Genomic DNA, 21,614 nt, shown 5'->3' with positions numbered 1-21,614 from the left:
GTTCCCTCCAGTTGGTACAGCCTACATAATCATTTATTTGGTTCTTCTGTAAATGCCATCGCAGCCATGTGGTTGTTCCTGAGGATCATTAGTAATAGTTGATAATATAAAAATACATGTAGGCTAATTAAATAATTATGGAGCAGAGCGCAGACCAAGCCATAACAGTTTGAAGCCAACGCACGGCGCAGTAAGTTCCATAGTTAGTGCAGGCAATAGACAAGGCTATATATAGCCTACTATTGTACACTAGTCTCCCTATTACAATTATATGTACACTAATCTTCCAACATTACCATGGGTTGAAGAACAATGCGCCGTTTTTCCAGAATGAATCAAACCCTTCTCTTTTGTGCGTGAAAGCTTTCCTAACCCCTAATAAGATCAGAATATTTGTAAAACTACCAATTGGTGCTGAAAAGAAAATGAATGTTTGTATTTACAAGGCTTTCTTTCATTGATCCCTAATATTCTGAACCTGTTCTCTAAATATATTCTATTGAGTGTGTCGACAAAAGTCAAACTAAAAAAAGGGTACACCGTGTTTAAAAGGAACGGCTTAAGATAAATGTACTGAAAACACAGCAAGTGGGACGGTTTTCAACAGTTGAATTACATTTATTCAGCGCGCGCAAGGGAACCACGTCTGCAAAGGCCATTACGCACCTGCATTAAGGTAGGTCTAAACACCAACTAATGAGAGGTGCGTAGGAATGGCGAGCGTAAGAAAAGGCAAAATGTTCTACGTCGGAATCGGGCCCAAACAGAACCAACACTCTTCTGGACCTGAGCCATATCAGGAAGAAAATAACTGTAGCATGATGTACTAAATAAACTTTTGCATTCTAATGGATGAGAAACGCTAGAAAAACAGGATAAAATAAAAAACATGGGAGTGCTGCTGTCAATTCATGCAAAAAGGAGATTTAGAAACAGCTGTGGGTGTTCCTCTGGACCTGCATCACATTGAAAATCTCAGAACTTGGCAAAGCAGACCTGTAGCCTCTAAAAAGTCTATGTCCATATGTCGTCACAATGATCTTAAGGCATTCAACTCAATGACAAACTCTACACCATTTCATATTTTGGTAGGCATTGAAAGCAATCACTGACCAGGGAAATATTTTTTTTCCTAAAACTTTATTCTTTATTGACATGTTAAGAAAGACACCATGTTGCAAATTGTAGCTTGACTCTTTGGGCAGCCAGACACTGCTGACCTCAAAAGCACATCGACAGACTGGAGCTCAGTCCTAGACCCACACATTGTCTCACCACTGAGCCCTCCATCAGTCTCCTCTGAGAGGAACAGGAAATCACATAAATAAAACAGTCTCCCCTCTTTTCCCTTCACATAGAGCAGTGTGCCAGGGATGGGGTCAATTCCATTTCAATTCCAGTCATTTCAGGAATTGAAATTGAATTGTCTCCAACCCTGCAAAGTGCATATTATCATTACACATACTTCAGAATTCAGTTACACACAACATTCACACTAATGTTGTGCAGGTGGCTGGTGCCTGGATTCTGTGTGCATATAATGTGTGGGTTTGTCTGTGTGCATGTTCGCATAGATACAATCAGATTGCACTTTTGTACAAAGCTTGAATGCTATGCACCAGTTGTTGAATAGTACAATTACAATAGTTTTGTATCAACTTCAAATTGCAATTTTAAAAAGACATTGGTCCAGCTTCTCTGCAGGTTGTCGAGGACACGCAGAACCGAAGTCACTTTGTTTACTTTCAGAGAATCCCCTCTTTCCTACTCCAACCATCCTGATTCCCCCTTCCATTGAGCAGTGTCTGTCTTTCCTCACCTCCAACCCCAGGACAGCACCCCTACTCATCCACCCTACACTTACCTCCCTCCATTTACCACAAGACTCTCTCACCCGCACCCAGACATACTTCTTCACTGAATAAACAGAAACACTAACGGCACCAATGCTTGATTAGAGACCATGTTCACCTGCAATACAGAAAACAATGCAGTGCACAGTGTCTGTGTTTTCACTGCATTTGAGAGTACAGGTGATTGTGCTTTGTTGAGATGACCCACAAATATATTGACTTCCACTTGCATGCTTGAAAGCAACATCAACGGTATTAATGAACAGTCTTGGAGCTAAAGGTAAAAAATAAAAACATTTTGTGGAAGCTTTCATGTTTCACAGTATCAATGTGGTTCTAAGTCTTATTTGCTCTTCACACACACACACACACAGCCTATTCTTACATCATCAGACTAGCTCCAACCCCAGTGCAAACACAACAGGGCTCTGGGACCCTCTACACAGCCTCCTCAGTACCTGTGTGACAGACAGACAGCAGGGACCACAGCATCACTGGTCTACTCCCATCAACATCATCCTCAGCATTCGGTCACTTCTATCCCTGACATGACTGCTTTCAATGTTTGTTTGAGAAGTGTGATTGCTCGTCCTGCTCTTCTAGGGAAGCAGTCCTGACCTGCAGCCCAGATGAATTCATGTGTCCCAGAGTGCTCTACAACTTTGAACGATTGATGGTTCAAAAATAATGAACCCCCCACAAAAAAAGGTATATTCTAAAACATGACGTAAGGCAACAGAATAACAATGTCCTCCTTGAAACAAAAAACAATATATACCAAAGACCCCTCAATGGTCTGTGGGATTTATCAATAAATTAAAAAACACCATGTGGGGCAGGCCTGGGTATCATTCCAGAGCCCCTCCGTCCTGTCTCTTTCCTCTAAACGTTGGACACAGCGTTGGAGTCCCGCGCCTGCCGGATCCCGTATAGCCACTTGATGACGCGAGCGTTCCTCTCGATGACTGAGATTCCGTAGGGGACACGCTCCCCGGGTCGGGCAGGACCCTCGTCCTCGTCCTCCCCCTGTTCCCGTGCCTGCTCACACTCAGAGCTGGGGGTGCTGACACTGCGCATCTTGGACACAGACACAATGTCTGAGCTGGCCCTGGCGAAGTGCTCCATTCCCCCCATGCCCTCTACCTCCTCTGGGTGCAGCCCACAGTAGTTGAAGAAACGCTCCAGGTCGGCTGTGGCTCGTGAGTACCGGTCGCTCAGGTCAGACTTGGAGCGGTGTAGGGAGGGGTGTTTACGGGACGAGCCAGGACGAGACCCCCTGGAGCTGGCTGAGGACAGGCGGGTGAAAGCAGGAGAGGCTGGGGGCATCATGCCGGCCCCGAACACCATGGGGCTGGGAGGCAGGTAGGGTGGGGAAGAAGGGAGAGCCTGCATGGGGGTGAGGGGCAGAGGTTGGGCCTGCTGTGGAGGAGGTGGTGGGGCCTGGGGCTGGGCTACCTGGGGCTGGGCAGTCTGTCTGGGCTTGATCGGAGGCCGGAGCTGGGTCCTCAGGGGCTTCCTCACCTCAGCCTGGGGCCTAACATCCACCCTGCGCACCGTCACTGAGTTTGGAGTGCTGTAGGGCACTGGCACCCCCACCCTGACACCCCGTGCTGGGACAGGAGGTGGCCGGCGGCTGGGCTCGGCAGGGGAAGCCTGGCTGTTGTTGTTAAAGGGAGAGGTGGAAGAGGAGGATGTGGAGGAGGTGTTGCAGTTATTAACAGGTTTAAAGTTGTTCAGGACTCGGTTGCTCCTCTCCTGGTCAGCTGAGAGTCTATTCCCGATGCTGTTCCCCCCTGATGAAGGAGAGGAGGCGGAGGGCGAGGAAGGGATGGGAGACGGGGAGCAGTGCAGGGGTCCATCACACACGTTGATGAGGTTGTTGAGGATATCCAGGTTAAGAGGGGGTCCCCTCCGCCACCCTACCCCTCCTGTCCCGCCTCCGTTCTCTGAGTCGGCCGGCCGCCGTGGGACTTTGCGGGCCGGGGGGGCGTTGATCCGACACTGCAGCATCATGCCCGGGGACAGCAGAGGTTTGCGGATGATGGGTGGTTTGACAGGCTCCTGCCTGGTGAGCACCACCTGCTGGCTCTTCACATACTTGGCCTTGTCCGCCTCCAGACGCTCCACCGCGCTCAGCTTACGTGCTCCAGGCTCCGCGGGCCGCCGGAAGTAGTCAGGTCCCTTGTTGAGGATGCGGAAAGGCATGGCTGAGGTGAAGGGGACCCCCACCAGGCACCCGTCCGAGGGCCGGAGCGTCTCTACAGGCATTCTGGGGTCTGTGAAAGAGCAGAGAGAAAAGTAAAGAGTGTGAGACAGTAATGGTCAACATCCTTCTCGTGCTCACAAATGTCCCAAGCCCGAGGAAATAGGTGTTTTGTATGGCCCCTTTTATCCCCCCTCCTCCTCCTCCCTCCCACCCAAGGCCCAATTAACTTTCTTACCGGTTTATCTGTTACTGTTGCTGCTCTTACTTCTCCTTTTTGTCTTCCTTTCTTCACGTCTCCCCTCTGGTGTATCTGTCCTCTTCACTGAAAGGCTAATTGTGGGACTGGGTCACCATGGGTCACATTCCACATCAGTCCGGCTCAGTGACCCAACGGGGGCAGATCCTGGGGTTAGCCTAGCCTAGCTGGTTAGTTACTAGAGCACACAGCCAGGCTGACAGAGCAACTCAATCTCCTGAGCCTTCTGTCCGTCCAGGAAAAGCAACAGATCAACTGGCAGCTCCACAGATTCTCAGGGTTCCTGGAGAGAAGCTCCAGCAGGGCTCCTGGAGAGGAAGAGAGGAAGACGGTGTCAGACTAACAGGAGAATCTCCCTGTAACGTTACTGCTCCACATTAACAAACGCACACAGGAGCACTCTTAAGCAAAAGGACAGCAGACCGGCCGGCTTTAATACGCCACCCGACTCCTCCCCTAAACACACTCACTGCCTCCAGCTGCTGGGTCCCAGGGCAGCCAATCACAGGCCAGACTGGGAATCTCAGCAGGGCAGGGAGGGGGTGGAGGTTGGGAGCTACGCTGCCATTGGCTTTAGTCAAAGGATTCTGACCAATTGCACCCCTCCCCCACCGACAACAAAACAAACTGAATTTTTCATTCAAATTCAATTATTTGAAAGGGAGAAGAAAGGGGGAGAGGTGGGTAAAAAAAGCTGCAATATTTTACATCCAGTTGCATCAAACAGGGTCTTATTTCAACATCCTCAAATGCTCCACTTGTTCTGCTCTTTGTTCAACACTGTAGCCATACAGCGAGAGAAAGGATGAAGAAATATGAGAAGCTCAAAAACGGTAAAGACATCAGCTGATCATGTTTTATATCCACTCCAAGCCTCAATCTCAGGAGCGTCGCCGTCTTCCTGGTAAAGATTTGACTTTTTAAGTACTCTTAATACATGTGGAGAAAGAAGAGAATTGCTCCCTTGCTGTTCCCACGTCTATCCTCACAGCCGATTACAGCCGCTCTCATCCACCAATTCGGTCTCCTCCTTTCTTGATCCCCAGTTTCAGAGGAATTGAAAAGCAATTCCGAATGTAATTTTTTTCTCATTACAGTTACACCATCAAAGCCCCGAATTACATCACACTGAGCGTTACTGCTGGCTGGGCTCATCTCTTTCCCCTTATCATCACCATCACCACGATCATATTCCTCTGTACGTTTATTCATCTTTTAATAGCCTTGCTGTCTCCCAGAGCCCATGTCCCCCCTCTCCAGCAGCATCAGAGAGAGAAAGCAGGGCCGATAGGCAGCAGCACGTACTAGTGTAACAACTCACACTGCTCCTTTCATCCGCTGCATGTGACAAACCAAAGGAGAAATCCCCACCGAAGTAGAGCATAGAATACTAGTAGGAAATGCCTCGATATGCCACATCCTGCTTTAAAATAATGTAAAATATAGTATGACCCTGAGTCTACCCAGTCAGCTACCAAAACGTAGGGGAATGGATCGATATGAACATAGGAATGGTTAGTGTACAGTACAGTGTGCAAAGACTCAACAAAGGGTCTGTAAAACAGGTGAGCCGTAGGGAGCACGGAGAGAACAAAAGAGAGAAAACAGGAAGGACGTGACTGTAATCATGACAGTGGCACATAAAACAAGGTTGCATTGTCTTGTGCAGTTCAATCTCTCCACACACACACACACACACACACACACACACACACACACACACACACACACACACACACACACACACACACACACACACACGTCTCGAAGAGGCAGGTCTTTTAATAGCCGGCACAGTTGCTCAGGCAGAGGGGCGAGGTGGCTGGCAGGCTCTCTGGTGTCTGTTCAAGACCCCGACATCATTCACATCCACAGTTACTGCACAACTCTTCAAACACGCAGGCGAGGCTGCAGCCCTACAGGGCCACTGACATACACATGAGGGCAGGACACTGTCAAACACTCCAACACAGCAGCTGCTGGTCAGAGGCTAGACAAATCTCAGACAGACAGTACCCTTTCCCGAACCCACATATCATTCAGACAAGAGACTCAGTAACCCCCCCCCCCCCCGACCTAAAATCAACTGCCCAATTAACTACCACAAGCCTGCTAGTGTGTGGTTACCATTATTGTATGGTTACACATACTGGATGTAAATCACACAAACAAATTGTTGTGCTGGTAATTATCATAAACTCCTGTTCCTGGTGATGAGAGGGAAATCATTTTCTTCCTGGACGGTGCCACTGCCTACCGCCCATATAAAACCCACCCTAACAGATGGTATAATCCTGAAATCCACTCTCCAGCCCCTCGCTTTATCTGTGCCCCCAGCCAGTGATACAGCTATGAATCCCAAATGCTGTGTATTAACAAGGAAGGTGTCTAAACACGACCTACCCATCTCCTCCTGAAGCACCAGCCATTGTCATTCAGAGGTAGATCCACAGTTGTTGCCGCATTTACAAAATGAAGATTTACCCAAGTGTTTTACCCAAAAGGCTCAGAGTTTTGTTTCCCCATCACAGGCCAGCACCCGTGTCTCACTGGGCCATGGATCCAGCGGACCTGCTCTAACTTGGAGCCCAGGCAAAGCCCTGGGTACTTCGAAGCTGGCATCTACATAACAATACGGCTAAATAAACTTTAAAACGCGCCACAAAGCAACAGTCTTGAATGATGCAGAGGTTGTTGATTCTGGTTGCCACAAGTCTTTAGTGTCACACGCCTGATGGAAACACAATAACGCTAACATTAACATAAAACACTGGCGACACCCTGGTGTGTGGGGAGGGGGGGGGTAAAAGCGTTCCTCATGCTTCCCAGAAAGAGTTCGGAAGAGTTTGTGCATATATTATGACGTTTTTGTTCGTTTTGGGCTTCGGTGAGGGTTTTGTCAGCTGTTCGGGCACACAAGGCCAGCCAAAGTTCGGGTGCCGAAGTCTAGGACCCTTTGTCTGTGATTGGTCAACAGTAGGGATTCTTCAATAAAGTCTTTGTTGTCCTTCAACGAGAGATTACTTGTTTTCATGTAAATATTTTCATTGAGAAATACTGCACCAAACATCTTAGTTGTAAAATTGCGCGACTAAGATCTCCTTGGCAAAAAAAACAAACAATTAATGACAGACTTCTTGAGTTTCCTTAAATGAATTGTGACTATTTTGAGAAAGTGTCATGGCTACAGCGTCTCAAAATGGACAAACAGTACTATTGCCACTTTTTTCAAGTGACGGTCTTTTAAGGGAGTATGTGAGCCACTCGTTCGGGTAGCCAGCCGAACTAAAGCAGTCTCGTTGGAAAAGCACCAACACAGTGCAGGTCCATAACCTAACAATGTATTTTGGGTGTGGTTGTATAAACGTCAACGTCACTGTTGTTTTATTTTATTTTATCTGTATTGTTGTTTAGCACTCGTTTTCTTTGGTGCAAATAAATTCAACTTTAACTAGTTCCTGCCCCAGGCTGAGGTGTGAACTGATCTAATAACAAGAGGCCCTCAGCAACCTGGCAACTGTACAGGGGGGGAAAGAAAGGGCCAGGAATACCTCCTGTCAGAAACAGAAACACCTCCAATTGCATGGCATGCTGGCTGGCTGAGACAGCCCCTGGACACGCTGCCTGCCTGGCTGAACATTCAACTACATCACTCACTGTGATTGGAACGACCACAGGAAACAGAGAATGGAAATAGCCTGGTTAGGGAGCGCACAGCTAACAGCGATATTCAACCTCTGTTTCGTTGACTGTACAGTTTTTCATCCAGCTGATGATTAGTGGAGAACGCTATGCCTTATGAGAAAAGCACATGAAGCCACAGGTGCTCCTATCTGTGGTCAGCGCCAACCCAGTGGCCTCTGGCTGAAAGGAAAAAGCAGCCCACAGAGTACATGGCAAGAGAGCCATGAGGGGTAATTACAGGGGAATTATGTGACTGGAAGCAATTTGCCTCTCCCATAATATCTATCACGTGACAGAGACAGACAGAGAGCAGGGGGTTTAAGAGACAGTGAGGAAGAGAGCATGACTGAACAGAGTTATGTTTACAGAGGAATTCCTGAAGAATACAGCCTTACAATTCATATCCTTCAGGATAAAAGGGCTTCTGTCAGGCAGTGGTGCTATTGAAAAAAGGTTAAAGTGGCAGACAGTAGAATTGGAAAGCAGTTTCAAGTCAGGAGCCAAGCGAGCCGGCCAATCAGGAGTCAGCTGGTTTCCCCCAGTAGCCTTGGCCTGCTGGACATTGACCTCAGAGTGAAGGACAACAGGGGTGCCACCTTCTACAGAGGAGTCAGCACAGAAAGAGGGGGAAGCGAAGCTGCCATTGGCCGTGGTTTCTCAGGTAGGCTACATCACACATATAGAAGGAAGCAGTGACGCATTTCACAACAGGAAACGTGACCGAGATGGATATACAAACAAACAGTCAGATGGTGTGACTGTCTGTCCTGCTGGACTGAGAGGCTAGAAGACCCTGCAGAGCTGTGAACTCACCGCACTCTGTGGAGCTATGTATAGGCCTTTAACACTAATCTAACAGGCCGACTACAGAGCAAGGAAATGTATAAAAATGTCAGACTTGATAACCTCACTCACAGCAACAATAAAACCTGTAAAAAGACCAAAACCAAAATAGCTCTACTAAAAACAACCATTGGCCACCCAATGGATAGCACAGAGACTGATTGTCCCCACTAACCCCACCACCAACTGTGCTCCAGATTTATGGTCACCCAACAGTTCAGAGGTTATCAACCACTGTCTCCAGGCGGGGATTTAAGAGGTTTTACTGGAGTAAAGAAGATAAGTTTTCCCAGGAGAGGACTGCTGCTGCAACTCCACAGTATCAGCAAATCTCATGGGATCTAAAACCTGTAACCTTATGGCATAGGGTCAATGTCTATATCCTCCACACACATGCTGAAACGCATTAAAGTTAAGCTAATGCAGATTGGGCTGAGAGATGGATGGCGAGAAACCCATACTAGAGTGTCCGTTAGGGTACAAGTACAGATGTTCTCTGTGCCTGCCAACACCCCCGCCTTAACAATCACACTCCCAGCAGGACAAAGTCAACAGAGAGTCAGATTAGAGCTAGTCATTAGATCACAACTCCCCCTCTAACCCATCACTGTCTGTCTACGGCTTCAGGATACAAAATCCCATTCACAATTACATACAGTGGAGATCCCAACTGACTGTCTACTCTACTGCTCCCCACCCCCCTCACACAGACAGACATGGCACGCAAACATGCACACACACAAAATACATCCTTCACACAAATACACACTGACCCATCTCTCGCTAAACTGAGCAGTGTATAACCGTGTGTGGCCTAGGCTAAATGAGGTAATGAAACAACAGCAGGTGGTACAGCGCTCCTAGGGGAGCTAAGCTCTGTAGCGCAAACATACGGACAAAGACATCTGTAATTTGTCCACATTAGCCCACTAGGGGAAAAAAGAGAAAGGGATTCAAATACAATTCTGAACCAAAAGTAGGTCTACTAGGAAAAACACTCCACATCAGTCATGTTGACAGAGGAAAAGACAGTGTTCCATATAGCCCTAAGTTACACTAACAAATCAAAGTGTTCCAACTCAATCTCAATTGTCATCTCTATTATAACGTTCACAAGCGTTCATGTTTCTCTGAAAACCCTAGGGCTCAGTGTTCAGTCCCCTGCTGAGCAACCTTACAACCTTGCATCCCTCTTCATCATGACTAGTCTTAATGTTAGATAACACCGTATAGACAAGACAATTACACAGCCCTGGCCTTTACTGTGGTAGCTCAGCCTAAGGGGAAAGAGATAGGGAGTACAAATCCCCCCTCAGCAATGAATGCATTCCAAAATGCAGGCGGGGGTGCAATCACAGACATGTCCCTAGCCAGCCAGCCAGCAATCACAGAGACGTGACGCTGGGGAAGAGTGGCCGGGCTGAGTCGTCGGCGGTGCCTCAGTGTTGGCTTTGCCAGAGAACCCCACTTTCCCACAGATACTCATTGGATACAAATGCTTCGCAGTAATCATCCAATGATTAACCCCTGGAATCCCGGGTTGTTTTGCCATATGCAGGCAGAAAGCCCAAAGTGCCCCTGAGAGAGTGGGGATTTTCTGTTTGTTTTAGCTGAAGGCCAGAGGAGATATGTCCTCTATACACTAGCCTATACACACAGGCTGACAGCAGAGAAAACATTCACCAGCCGACATGTGATTCTGACTTAAAGCTACATTATCCCAACTGCCCTACATCATTATCATCACCATGGTTTTCAACATGCTCATTCTCAAATGCATTGTTGGCAAGAATGTGTTTGTTAAAATTCTTCCACTGCCATACATACTTTCACCCAATTAGGGCAAGAGATGATTGTCTTGAAGCAGAGCTGCCAAATTTTATAATCAAGGCCAGTATTTAGGTTAGGAAAATTCAAGCAACCATGAGACCACAGGAGCCAGAGGATGGACAGCTGCTGTGTCTTGATGGATAGAAGTCTTCATACGCTTGGTTTTCTTCACTACAGTTGAAGTCGGAAGTTAACATACATTTAAACTCAGTTTCACAATCCCTGACATTTAATCCTAGTAAACATTCCCTGTTTTAGGTCAGTTAGGATCACCACTTTATTTTAAGAATGTGAAATGTCAGAATAATAGTGGAGAGATTTATTTATTTAATCACATTCCCAGTGGGTCAGACGTTTACATGCACTCAATTAGTATTTGGTAGCATTGCCTTTAAATTGTTTAACTTGGTTCAAACATTTTTGGGTAGCCTTCCACAAGCTTCCCACAATAAGTTGGGTGAATTTTGGTCCATTCCTCCTGACAGAGCTGGTGTAACTGAGTCAGGTTTGTAGGCCTCCTTGCTCGCACACACTTTTTCAGTTCTGACCACAAATTTTCTAATGGGATTGAGGTCAGGGCTTTGTGATGGCCACTCCAATACCTTGACTTTGTTGTCCTTAAGCCATTTTGCCACAACTTTGGAAGTATGCTTGGGGTCATTGTCCATTTGGAAGACCCATTTGCGACCAAGCTTTAACTTCCTGACTGATGTCTTGAGATGTTGCTTCAATATATCCACATAATTCTCCCACCTCATGATGCCATCTATTTTGTGAAGTGCACCAGTCCCTCCTGCAGCAAAGCACCCCCACAACATGATGCTGCCACCCCCGTGCTTCACAGTTGGGATGGTGTTCTTCGGCTTGCAAGCCTCTACCTTGTTCCTCCAAACATAACGATGGTCATTATAGCCAAACAGTTCTATTTTTGTTTCATCAGACCAGAGAACATTTCTCCAAAAAGTACGATCTTTGTCCCCATGTGCAGTTGCAAACTGTAGTCTGGCTTTTTTATGGCAGTTTTGGAGCAGTGGATTCTTCCTTGCTGAGTGGCTTTTCAGGTTACGTCGATATAGGACTCGTTTTACTGTGGATATAGATACTTTTGTACCGGTTTCCTCCAGCATCTTCACAAGGTCCTTTGCTGTTTTTCTGGGATTGATTCGCACCAAAGTATCTCTAGGAGACAGAACACGTCTCCTTCCTGAGCGGTATGATGGCTGTGTGGTCCCATGGTGTGTATACGATTGTTTGTACAGATGAACGTGGTACCTTCAGGCGTTTGGAAATTGCTCCCAAGGATGAACCAGACTTGTGGAGGTCTACAATTGTTTTCCTGAGGTCTTGGCCGATTTCTTTGGATTTTTCCATGATGTCAAGCAGAGGCACTGAGTTTGAAGGTAGGCCTTGAAATACATCCACAGGTACACCTCCAATTGACTCAAATTATATCAGAAGCTTCTAAAACCAATGACATTTTCTGGAATTTCCCAAGCTGTTTAAAGGCACAGTCAACTTAGTGTATGTAAACTTCTGACCCACTGGAATTGTGAGACAGTGAATTATAAGTGAAATAATCTGTCTGTAAACAATTGCTGGAAAAGGTACTTGTGTCATGCACAAAGTAGATGTCCTCACCGACTTGCCAAAACTATAGTTCGTTTACAAGAAATTTGTGGAGTGGTTGAAAAATTAGTTTTAATGACTCCAACCTAAGTGTATGTAAACTTCCGACTTCAACTGTATACTGCAAACTTACAAATTACATGCATCTAGTTACAAATGGAATGTGCTTCGGGTTAATACGAATATCATTTACATTCTGGAGTACAAAAGTTATTTCCCTTGAGTCAAAGGTTGGTTACCTAAAATAACAGAACACCCAAGCCCCCTGCTGTAGAAGCAAACGAACACAAACCACTTCTAAACACTCCGGCTGTTCGGTCAGCTCGTCCAGATAGTCCTAGTTTACTTACTTGTGTGTGTTCACGAGTGGAATCCTCAGCTGAGTCTCAAAGATCTGGACCAGAACACTGGAGAATCAAGCCCTCTAGAGTGAAAGCTGACTGAGAATGTAGAGCATGCATCTGGGTCCTGAGTGAGTGTGTGTATGCGGAGTTCTGACGGAACACAAACCTGTAGAGGCTGGTTCACTCCCTCACTGAAATACTCCTCCTGCGCTCACTCCACCCTTCGCCTTGAATCAGGAAGAGCCACTCTGGAGGCAGGAAGCAGCAAGGCAGGGCCTCTTCCTCAGTCACGTGAGATCCCTTACACTTTCTTCCCATTTAAAGGGTTAGCCCAAACACATTTTCCTTTACCTGTGACAGATGAGCAAAGGAATGGTCCCAGTGAAGGATTCCAGTAAACTGTCAGTCAACTGTCAAAACAAAATTTAAAGCATCATCTTTAACCACCATAAAAATAATTTGTCCCTAACAAACCCATGAACAAATAATCTCTTACCCGTTCTATGGACTTTCACTTTCTCCAGAGGTTATTCCAGCTGAAAAACACCTCTGGTCTGTTAGACAGTGAAATACCTCAGAGAAAGCTGGGTGAAAGACAAGAAAATGATGTGCCGGTGTGGCTGAGGATATATCCCGTCATTAAGCCTGGTTGGCCTGTGTTACAGCAGCAGTCCTACTGGGAGTACATGGAAAGGACTAGGCTATGTAACCCAGCCCTGTGTGAATCTATATCCAAGTAAATTCATATCAGCAGCTTTATGGCTTCCTGTAAGCAAGGCCCAGACTTTACAGTACTTCTCTTCTACAGTCCAAAACATGCATGTCTTGCTTATTTATGGCCAACCGATGTGTAGGGTGGGGTGCTATGGACAGGGCTCTGTGGGTAGAATAATGAAACTACTCTCTCATTTTCCTGACACAGCGAGAATCGCACTGGCCTTCCACTCAAAATCTCACTAGCTAGCTGTGTGTATGGTAAAGAACAACACTAAATCAGTAATATTTATGTCATGATTTAAAAACGTCCAGTTAATAACAAAGTTGTATCCCACCAAATAACGTCCTCCTCAGGGTCCCATTAAAACAGAGCCCAGCGAGACCAGTCCGATCAGAGAAATCTGTCTTGCCTTCCCCAGAGTAGGTCATGTTCACAACTCCAGCGACGAACATCCCTATGATCCCACACCGCCTCCTAAAGCTGAACCCCCTGCAGACAGACCGTCAAGTTACCCCGTCTCTCCTCCTCCTCCATCCTCTGCTGCTTTGAAACCGACACCACTCTGCCAGGGGAACAAGCTCAGCAGAACAACTACTGAACATCAATAACAACTTCCAAAGTGTACCCAGTGGCTATGGTAATGTATCGCCATGGGAACCCAAGTGTAGTTGAGCGTACCAGACAACTGCTCCTGTTCCACCTGCGCCAGCCGCAAGGTAGGTGTCGGAGAGGATTAAACAGAGTGAGTCTATGATTGGTATTCTCCCGCTATAACAGCTACTGTATGGCTGACTGCTACCGTTCTATCACATTCTCCATAACAATCCATGTTCTGCATTATTTTTTTAGTTGAGAGTGAAAAGGGATATGGGGTGCAGGTTTACTATTACAGCAGCACCAGCCCTGCCCAGCTCTCACACCAGATAAGCCTGGCCTCAGACACACATACATACATTCCACAGGACAGACTGTAAACCAGTCTGACTCAATCTGACGCGCTCACATTACTGTACAATATTACACATCAGCATGCCCAAGCAGGCCCTAGCTCTAACTGCTGTGGAACACACACACACAGCTGTGACAGTCATTGAATTTTGGAATATGGTAGTTGACCAGCAAAATGGCTGTTTTTTTTTTTTTATATAAAGATGGCCCGGAGGCCAGACGTTGCCCAACCATGTTTTAAATGGACAAAAGTGCTTTTCTTTCGAAAAAAAGGACATTTAAGTGACCCCAAACTTTTTAATGGTAGTGTGCATGCACACACACGGAAAGTATTCCAATCCCTTGACTTCTTCCACATTTTGTTCCGTTACAGCTTAATTCTAAAACGGATTAAATATTTATTTCCCCTCAATCTACACACAATAACCCATAACGATGAACAAAACAGGTTTGTAATAATTTGTTGGCTAATTAATTACAAATAAACAGAAATATAAAAGTCCCTTTGCTATGAGACTCGTAATTGAGTTCAGGTGCATCCTGTTTCCATTGATGATCCTTGAAATGTTTCTACAATTTGATTGGAGTCCACCTGTGGTAAATCAAATGAATTGGACATGATTTGGAAAGGCACACACACCTGTCTATATAAGGTCGCACTGTTGACAGTGCATGTCAGAGCAAAACCAAGCCACGAGGTCAAATGAATTGTCCGTAGAGCGCCGAGACAGGATTGTGTCGAGGCAACAGATCTGGGGAAGGGGACCAAAAACAATTCTGCAGAATTGAAGGTCCCCAAGAACAGTGGCCTTAAATGAAATTAGCTTGGAACTACCAAGACTCTTCCTAGACCTGGCCGCCCGACCAAACTGAGCAACCAGGGGAGAAGGGCCGTGGTCAGGGATGTGACCAAGAACCCGATGGTCACTCTGACAGAGCTCCAGAGTTCCTCTGAGGAGATGGGAGAACCTTCCAGAAGGACAACTATCTCTGCAGCACTCTACCAAGCAGGCCTTTATGGTAGAGTGGCCAGACGGAAGCCACTCCACAGTTAAAAGGCACATGACAGCCCGCTTGGGAGTTTGCCAAAAGATACCTAAAGGACTCTCAGACCATGAGAAACAAGATTCTCTGATCTGATGAAACCAAGATTTAACTCTTTGGCCTGATTTCCAAGCGTCAAGTCTGGAGGAAACCTGGCACCATCCCTACGGTGAAGTCCTTGGTGGCAGCGTCATGCTGTGGGGATGTTTTTCAGCGGCAGGGACTGAGAGACAAGTCAGGAGAGGGTAAGATTAATGGAGCAAAGCACAAAGAGTTGGGCGAAGGTTCACCTTCCAACTGAACAATGACCCTAAGCACACAGCCAAGACAACGGAGTGGCGGCTTTGGGACAATTCTCTGAATGTCCGTGAGTGGCCCAGCCAGAGCCCGGATTTGAACCTGATCAAACATCTCTGGAGACCTGAAAATAGGTGTGCAGTGATGCTCCCCATCCAACCTGACAGAGCCTGAGATGATCTGCAGAGAACAAATGGGAGAAACTGCCCAAATACAGATGGGTATGACGCTACAAGCTTGGCACAAGAAGATTCAAGGCTGTAATCGCTGCCAAAGGTGCTTCAACAAAGTACAGAGTATAGGGTCTGAACACTTATGTAAAATGTACATTTGTTTGTGATAAAAACCCATTTTTGTTTTGTCATTATGGGGTAGTGTGTGTAGATCGATGTTGGGAAAAAACTATTTAATCAATTTTAGAATAAGAACGTAACAAAATGTGGAAAAAGTGAAGGTCTGAATACTTTCTGAATGCACTGTATATACAGTACCAATCAAAAGTTGACATAACACATGGAATCATGTGGTAACCAAAATAAGTGTTAAACAATTACATTTTAGATTCTTCAAAAGTAGCCACCCTTTGCCTCGATTACAGCTTTGCACACGCTTGGCATTCTCTCACCAGCTTCACCTGGAATGCTTTTCCAACAGTCTTCAAGGAGTTCCCACATATGCTGAGCACTTTTTGGCTGCTTTTCCTTCACTCTGCAGTCCAACTCATCCCAAACCATCTCATTTGGGTTGAGGCCAGGTCATCTGATGTAGCACTCCTTGGTCAAATAGCCCTTACACAGCCTGGAGGTGTGTTGGGTCATTGTCCTGTTGAAAAACAAATGATAGGCCCACTAAGCACAAACCAGATGGGATGGCGTATCGCTGGAGAATGCTGTGGTAGCCACTGTTGGTCAATTTCTTCAACACATGATCAGGTCTATCTAATTATCAAACATACATATGTGTAGTAGAAAGGAAACATACTCTTTGTTTACGTATTACAATTCTCCTTTAGTAATACAATTGTAGGCAGAAGTTGATACAGAGTACAGTATATGATAGCTCTCCCCAGGTTCTGCAAAGTGTCTAAGACATCCTGTAACTTATATAGCCTCACCAGTTCCCCTTGCGTGACTTTCCCTGGCAACACTTTAATAAATCTAACCTTCCCCTGACAGCAGCAACCATCTTGTCATCAATTAAAAGCTCAGAAGTGGGTTTGACCGAAGCTTGACCTTTCATGACAAGTATAAGGTCATAACAAGGTGAACGAGTCTAAGCATCTTCTGACAAGTGGCTGTTTTCATCAGGCCTGCGGCAGCCTTGTGTTCTCAGAAAACCAGTGGTATTCTCAGAACCTCAGACAGCCACGGTGGGGCCCAGACAGGAGTATGAACGTAGGCATTTTCCGCCTTCTGATAGTGTCTGAAGGGCACAACACTCAAAACAGGTGTTCACAAACAGAAGTCTCCTGAGAGGAGACCTAACAGTTTATCATAAAACAACTTATTAACCCTTTAAAAGAAGGTATGAGGCCTTGGTTTAACCCCTTCACCATGCTGGTTAAGTGTGCCTTGAACTCTAAATTAATCACTGACAATGTCACCAGCACCCCCACACCTCATCCTCCATGCTTCACAGTGGGAACCACTCATGCGAAGATCATCCATTCTCACAGACACAGCGGTTGGAAACAAAAATCTCAAATTTGGACTCAGACCTCAAGGACAGATTTCCAACGGTCTAATGTCCATTTATTGTGTTTCTTGGACCAAGCAAGTCTGTTCTTCTTATTGGTGTCCTTTAGTAGTGGTTTATTGCAGCAATTCAACCATGATTCCCCACAGTCTCCTCTGAACAGTTGATGTTGAGATGTGTCTGTTACTTGAACTCTGAAGCATTTATTTGGGCTGCAATTTCTAAGGCTGGTAAGTCTAATGAACTTATCCTCTGCAGCAGAGGTAACTTTCTTTCCTCAGAAGGTCCTCGTGAGAGCCAGTTTCATCATAGCGCTTGATGGGTTTTTGCGACTGCATTTTCAAAGTCCTTGACATTTTCCGGAGCGACTGACCTTCATGCCTTGAAGTAATGGACTGTTGTTTTTCTTTGCTTATTTGAGCTGCTCTTGCCATAATATGGACTTTGTCTTTTACCAAATAGGGCCATCTTCTGTATACCAACCCTACCTTGTCATAACACAATTGGCTCAAACGCATTAAGAAAAGAAATTCCTCAAATTAACAAGGCACACCTGTTAATTGAAAAAAAAAAAATTATAATTGTCATGACGGGAAATGTAAGTATTTACACTGAATAAAAACGGTCCCATGTTTCATGAGCTGAAATAAAAGATCGCAGAAGTGTTCCATACTCACGAAAAGTTTATTTCTCTCATATTGTGTACACAAATTTGTTTACATTCCTGTTAGTGAGCATTTATCCTTTGCCAAGATAATCCACACGACAGGTGTGGCATATCAAAAGGTTGATTATACAACATAATTATTACACAGGGGCATCTTGTGCTGGGGATAATAAAACTGCACTCTAAAATGTGCAGTTTTGTCACACAACACAATGCCACAGATGTCTCAAGATGAGGGAGCATGCAATTAGCATGCCGACTGTAGAAATGTCCACCAGAGCTGTTGCCAAAGAATTGAATAAGCCTCCTCCAACATCGTTTTAGAGAATTTGGCAGTACGTCCAACCGGCCTCACAACCGCAGACCACGTGTACGGTGTCATGTGGGCGAGCCGTTTGCTGATGTCATCATTGTGAACTGAGTGCCGCATGGTGGTGGTGGGGTTATGGTATGGGCAGGCATAAGCTAAGGACAATGAACAAAATTACATTTTAATCAATTGCAAATGGTACGCACAGAGATACCGTGACAAGATCCTTAGGCCCATTGCCCTTCTAGTCATCTGCTGCCATTACCTCATGTTTCAGCATGATAATGCACGGCCCCATGTCGCAAGGATCTGTACACAATTCCTGGAAGCTGAAAATATCCCAGTTCTTCCATGGCCTGCATACTCACCAGACAGGTCACCCATTGAGCATGTTTGGGATGCTCTGGATCGGTGTGTACAACAGCTTGTTCCAATTCCCGCCAATGTCCAGCAACTTCGCACAGTCATTAAAAAGGAGTGGGACAACATTCCACAGGCCACAGTCAACAGCCTGATCAACTCTATGTGAAGGAGATGTGTTGCGCTGCATGAAGCAAAGTGGTCACACCAGATACTGACTGGTTCTGATCAACGCCCCTACCTTTTTTAAAAGTTATCTGTGACCAACAGATGCATATCTGTATTCCCAGTCATATGAAATCCATAGATTAGGGCCGAATGAATCTATTTAAATTGACTGATGTCCATATAAAAAAAAGTGCATTCTTGCATTCCCCACAAAATCTTCAATGCATAAAAGATTTTTATGCCTAGACTAATCGTTCAGTAGATAGTTGAGGGTGTTTTGTTATCACTGTTGCTATCTTATTCGCCCTTCAGTCAAAACTTTAGCCATCTTTTCAGCATGTCATCATAACTATTATACCTTCTGTTTGGCTTACCTCTGATACAAGAAAGGAGAGATGCAAAAATAATCTCAAACTCCAAACTGAGTAGGGCGGTAGACAGAGAATCTCCTCGGTCCTCAGCTCAGTGTCAAGGGCAGAGTCACTGACCCCATTCCAAAGTGTTCATAACTTAGGAGGGTGAGGGGCCATGAGACCACTCCTCTCTCCATGCTGTAGCTAGGGAACCTATTCTATACCCTCAGCCTGCCTGAGAATGTTGTATAGGAATCACAGAGAATGTATTGAATAGGGCAGCTTTGGAGTGTGTTGGGATGTTTTACAGGTGGCTTTTAAAACATGGTGTGTTTTAATCTGACAGTTTAGTAGTTAAAACGAACGAAGTTGCATAATGCAGCGGTGAGTGGACTGGTGGATTACTTGGCTGCCAGCGCAATCTCATCACATGGTAGATAACAGAGTCAGTAGCACTGACAACAACCAGACTCAGTCAGAGAGAAGCCCAGCCTAACACAGTCAGCCACTGAGTGATATGACTAACATCTTCACATAACTATTACCACACCAGCAATGTTGGGGATTTCCTATTCAATCCCACAAAATGACAAATCACCCACACTTTTTTTAATAGCCTACTCTGTCCCATTCCTGCTATGTCAAGTGGAGCAGAGCACAGAGTTTGAAGTCAGGTCTTTTTTAATTAAGTCTGAGCTCATGGGCCAGAAGGTCAAAACAAGCAGGGTAATAATGGCACTAACCCAGATTGTTAGTTACATTTTGATATTGTGAAATCTGGTTGGTTACCCCAAAGACAACATTTTACTCTGTGTGTGTGTAGTTATTCAAGGCCCTAACAGTGTGTGTGACAGTTATTGTAATAATACTGACATCTGCTACAGGCTTTAAATCTGACAGGATTTAGGACAGACAGGCCAGAAATGTATGAAAAGGATACTACTGCAGCTCCTAAAATTCATTACTAAACAATTGGGCCAGAACGATACCTGCATCGCAATATTTTTTCATGACAAAAATGAAAACAAGGAAGCATACCAAACTCTTTCTTCCGTTAAAAAGCTACTGCATGTAAAATATGTTGTTCTATATCGTGAAAAATAAAAGAAACGCGACTCTGGATGACAACATAATGATTGATGTTTGTTTGCACCATTAGGGCTGTGTTCCTAAAAACGTTAAATCTGCTTCGTTTGTCCCCCCCTTGCCACGATATTAACAAGTATCGTGATACTGGTATCGTCTGCCATAAATTAATTCTAAATAACATCCATATAAATACACTGTTGCAACTTGTCTGTGTGTAGGCTACATTATGCCTTAATAAAGCGTTGCCATGGTTAATTGCTAAAGCTCGTTATCACTCTGGCACTTCCCGAAGAGTTAAAACATCAAAGGTTCCTGAGAAAGTTAAGAAAACACATGTTGGTATCCAGTCTCACTACTATTGAGGACGTAGCCAGCAGGCTCCCTTCTAGGGAGCAGAACTTCAGCCCTCGCCTTACACAGAAACCAGCGTGCAAATATACCAACGGGGACATGGAGAAGTAACGTTAGGCCTAGCCTAGTCCGCTTCCTTCCCGAAACCACCCCATTCATTAGACACCCACCTAATCTCCTCCATGGAGGTAACACCCAACACACCCATCTCAACAGTTTGAGGATAACAAGTCACATAGAACACGCACCATAAAGTAAATTAACCTACCTATACGGTCCACTACTAATGCCAGAGACAGGTCACCTTTCCAGTCAACACAAGTTAGCCAGTTGGCTGACACAAAATTATTTGACACCTTTCTCTAGTCCATTTGCTTGGAAAGAGGTGTGCAATCACAAAAACATGAAAATGAAACAACGTAAATAATATGGTTCTAAAATCCAACTTACTAGATAGACCCATTCTCATGCCTACAGTCTGTCATTCATTCTGGTTGTAGAAAGCTGAATTGGAATGCAAGGAAATACTGTGTAGATCATTTACTCACTGTGTGTTCCCGGGTGCGTTATGGCTAACCGTTTTCGATGTTTTATCTTGCTACAGTAGATTTATGTAAAGGGTTTTCCAGACTCATATGATAACGCTACAGGTAAGTATCCATCGTCGGCGTGGTTGTAGATCAAGTGCATAAGTATGGGAATTCAATATTGGCGCGGAAGATACCAACTCAAGCCAATTTAGTGGCAATATAAAAAAGTCAGGTGTAATTTGTCTTCAATAATAAAAACCCTACAAATATAAAACATATGTTTTTAAGAACAAATACGATGGTATTGCTTTAGATTAGGACTAAATGTTGTAAATATTGCATAGACTTTCAAGGCATGGGATCTTGTTCACCCCTCATTATGTCCCAATTTGGTATGCCCACACGTCCGCCATTGGTCAGTTCCCAGTTTGGAAGATGCACT

General features: G+C 45.2%; 1 protein-coding gene across 3 annotated transcripts; it reads right to left on the bottom strand.

Moving 5' to 3' along the window:
- Window positions 1-1,121: 1,121 nt before the first annotated feature.
- On the bottom strand, window positions 1,122-21,336 carry LOC115165995 (protein FAM110A). 3 transcript variants are annotated; one of them, XM_029719581.1, is made up of 4 exons: window positions 13,139-13,236; window positions 12,809-12,993; window positions 4,295-4,623; window positions 1,122-4,129 (listed from the first exon to the last, which is right to left on the bottom strand). In XM_029719581.1, exon 4 carries the CDS (start codon window positions 4,119-4,121, stop codon window positions 2,736-2,738), a length of 1,386 nt encoding a protein of 461 aa, XP_029575441.1. In that variant the 5' UTR covers window positions 4,122-4,129; window positions 4,295-4,623; window positions 12,809-12,993; window positions 13,139-13,236; the 3' UTR covers window positions 1,122-2,735. The 3 variants fall into 3 exon arrangements, with proteins under 3 accessions (XP_029575441.1, XP_029575443.1, XP_029575440.1); XM_029719583.1 differs by lacking the exons at window positions 12,809-12,993; window positions 13,139-13,236 and adding an exon at window positions 21,191-21,336; XM_029719580.1 differs by lacking the exons at window positions 12,809-12,993; window positions 13,139-13,236 and adding an exon at window positions 12,649-12,802.
- Between the last annotated feature and the right edge of the window lie 278 nt (window positions 21,337-21,614).

This window comes from Salmo trutta, chromosome 28 (genome assembly GCF_901001165.1).
Source record: "Salmo trutta chromosome 28, fSalTru1.1, whole genome shotgun sequence".
NCBI classification, from domain to species: Eukaryota; Metazoa; Chordata; class Actinopteri; order Salmoniformes; family Salmonidae; genus Salmo; species Salmo trutta.
This window is presented reverse-complemented; position numbering and strand designations above follow the sequence as displayed.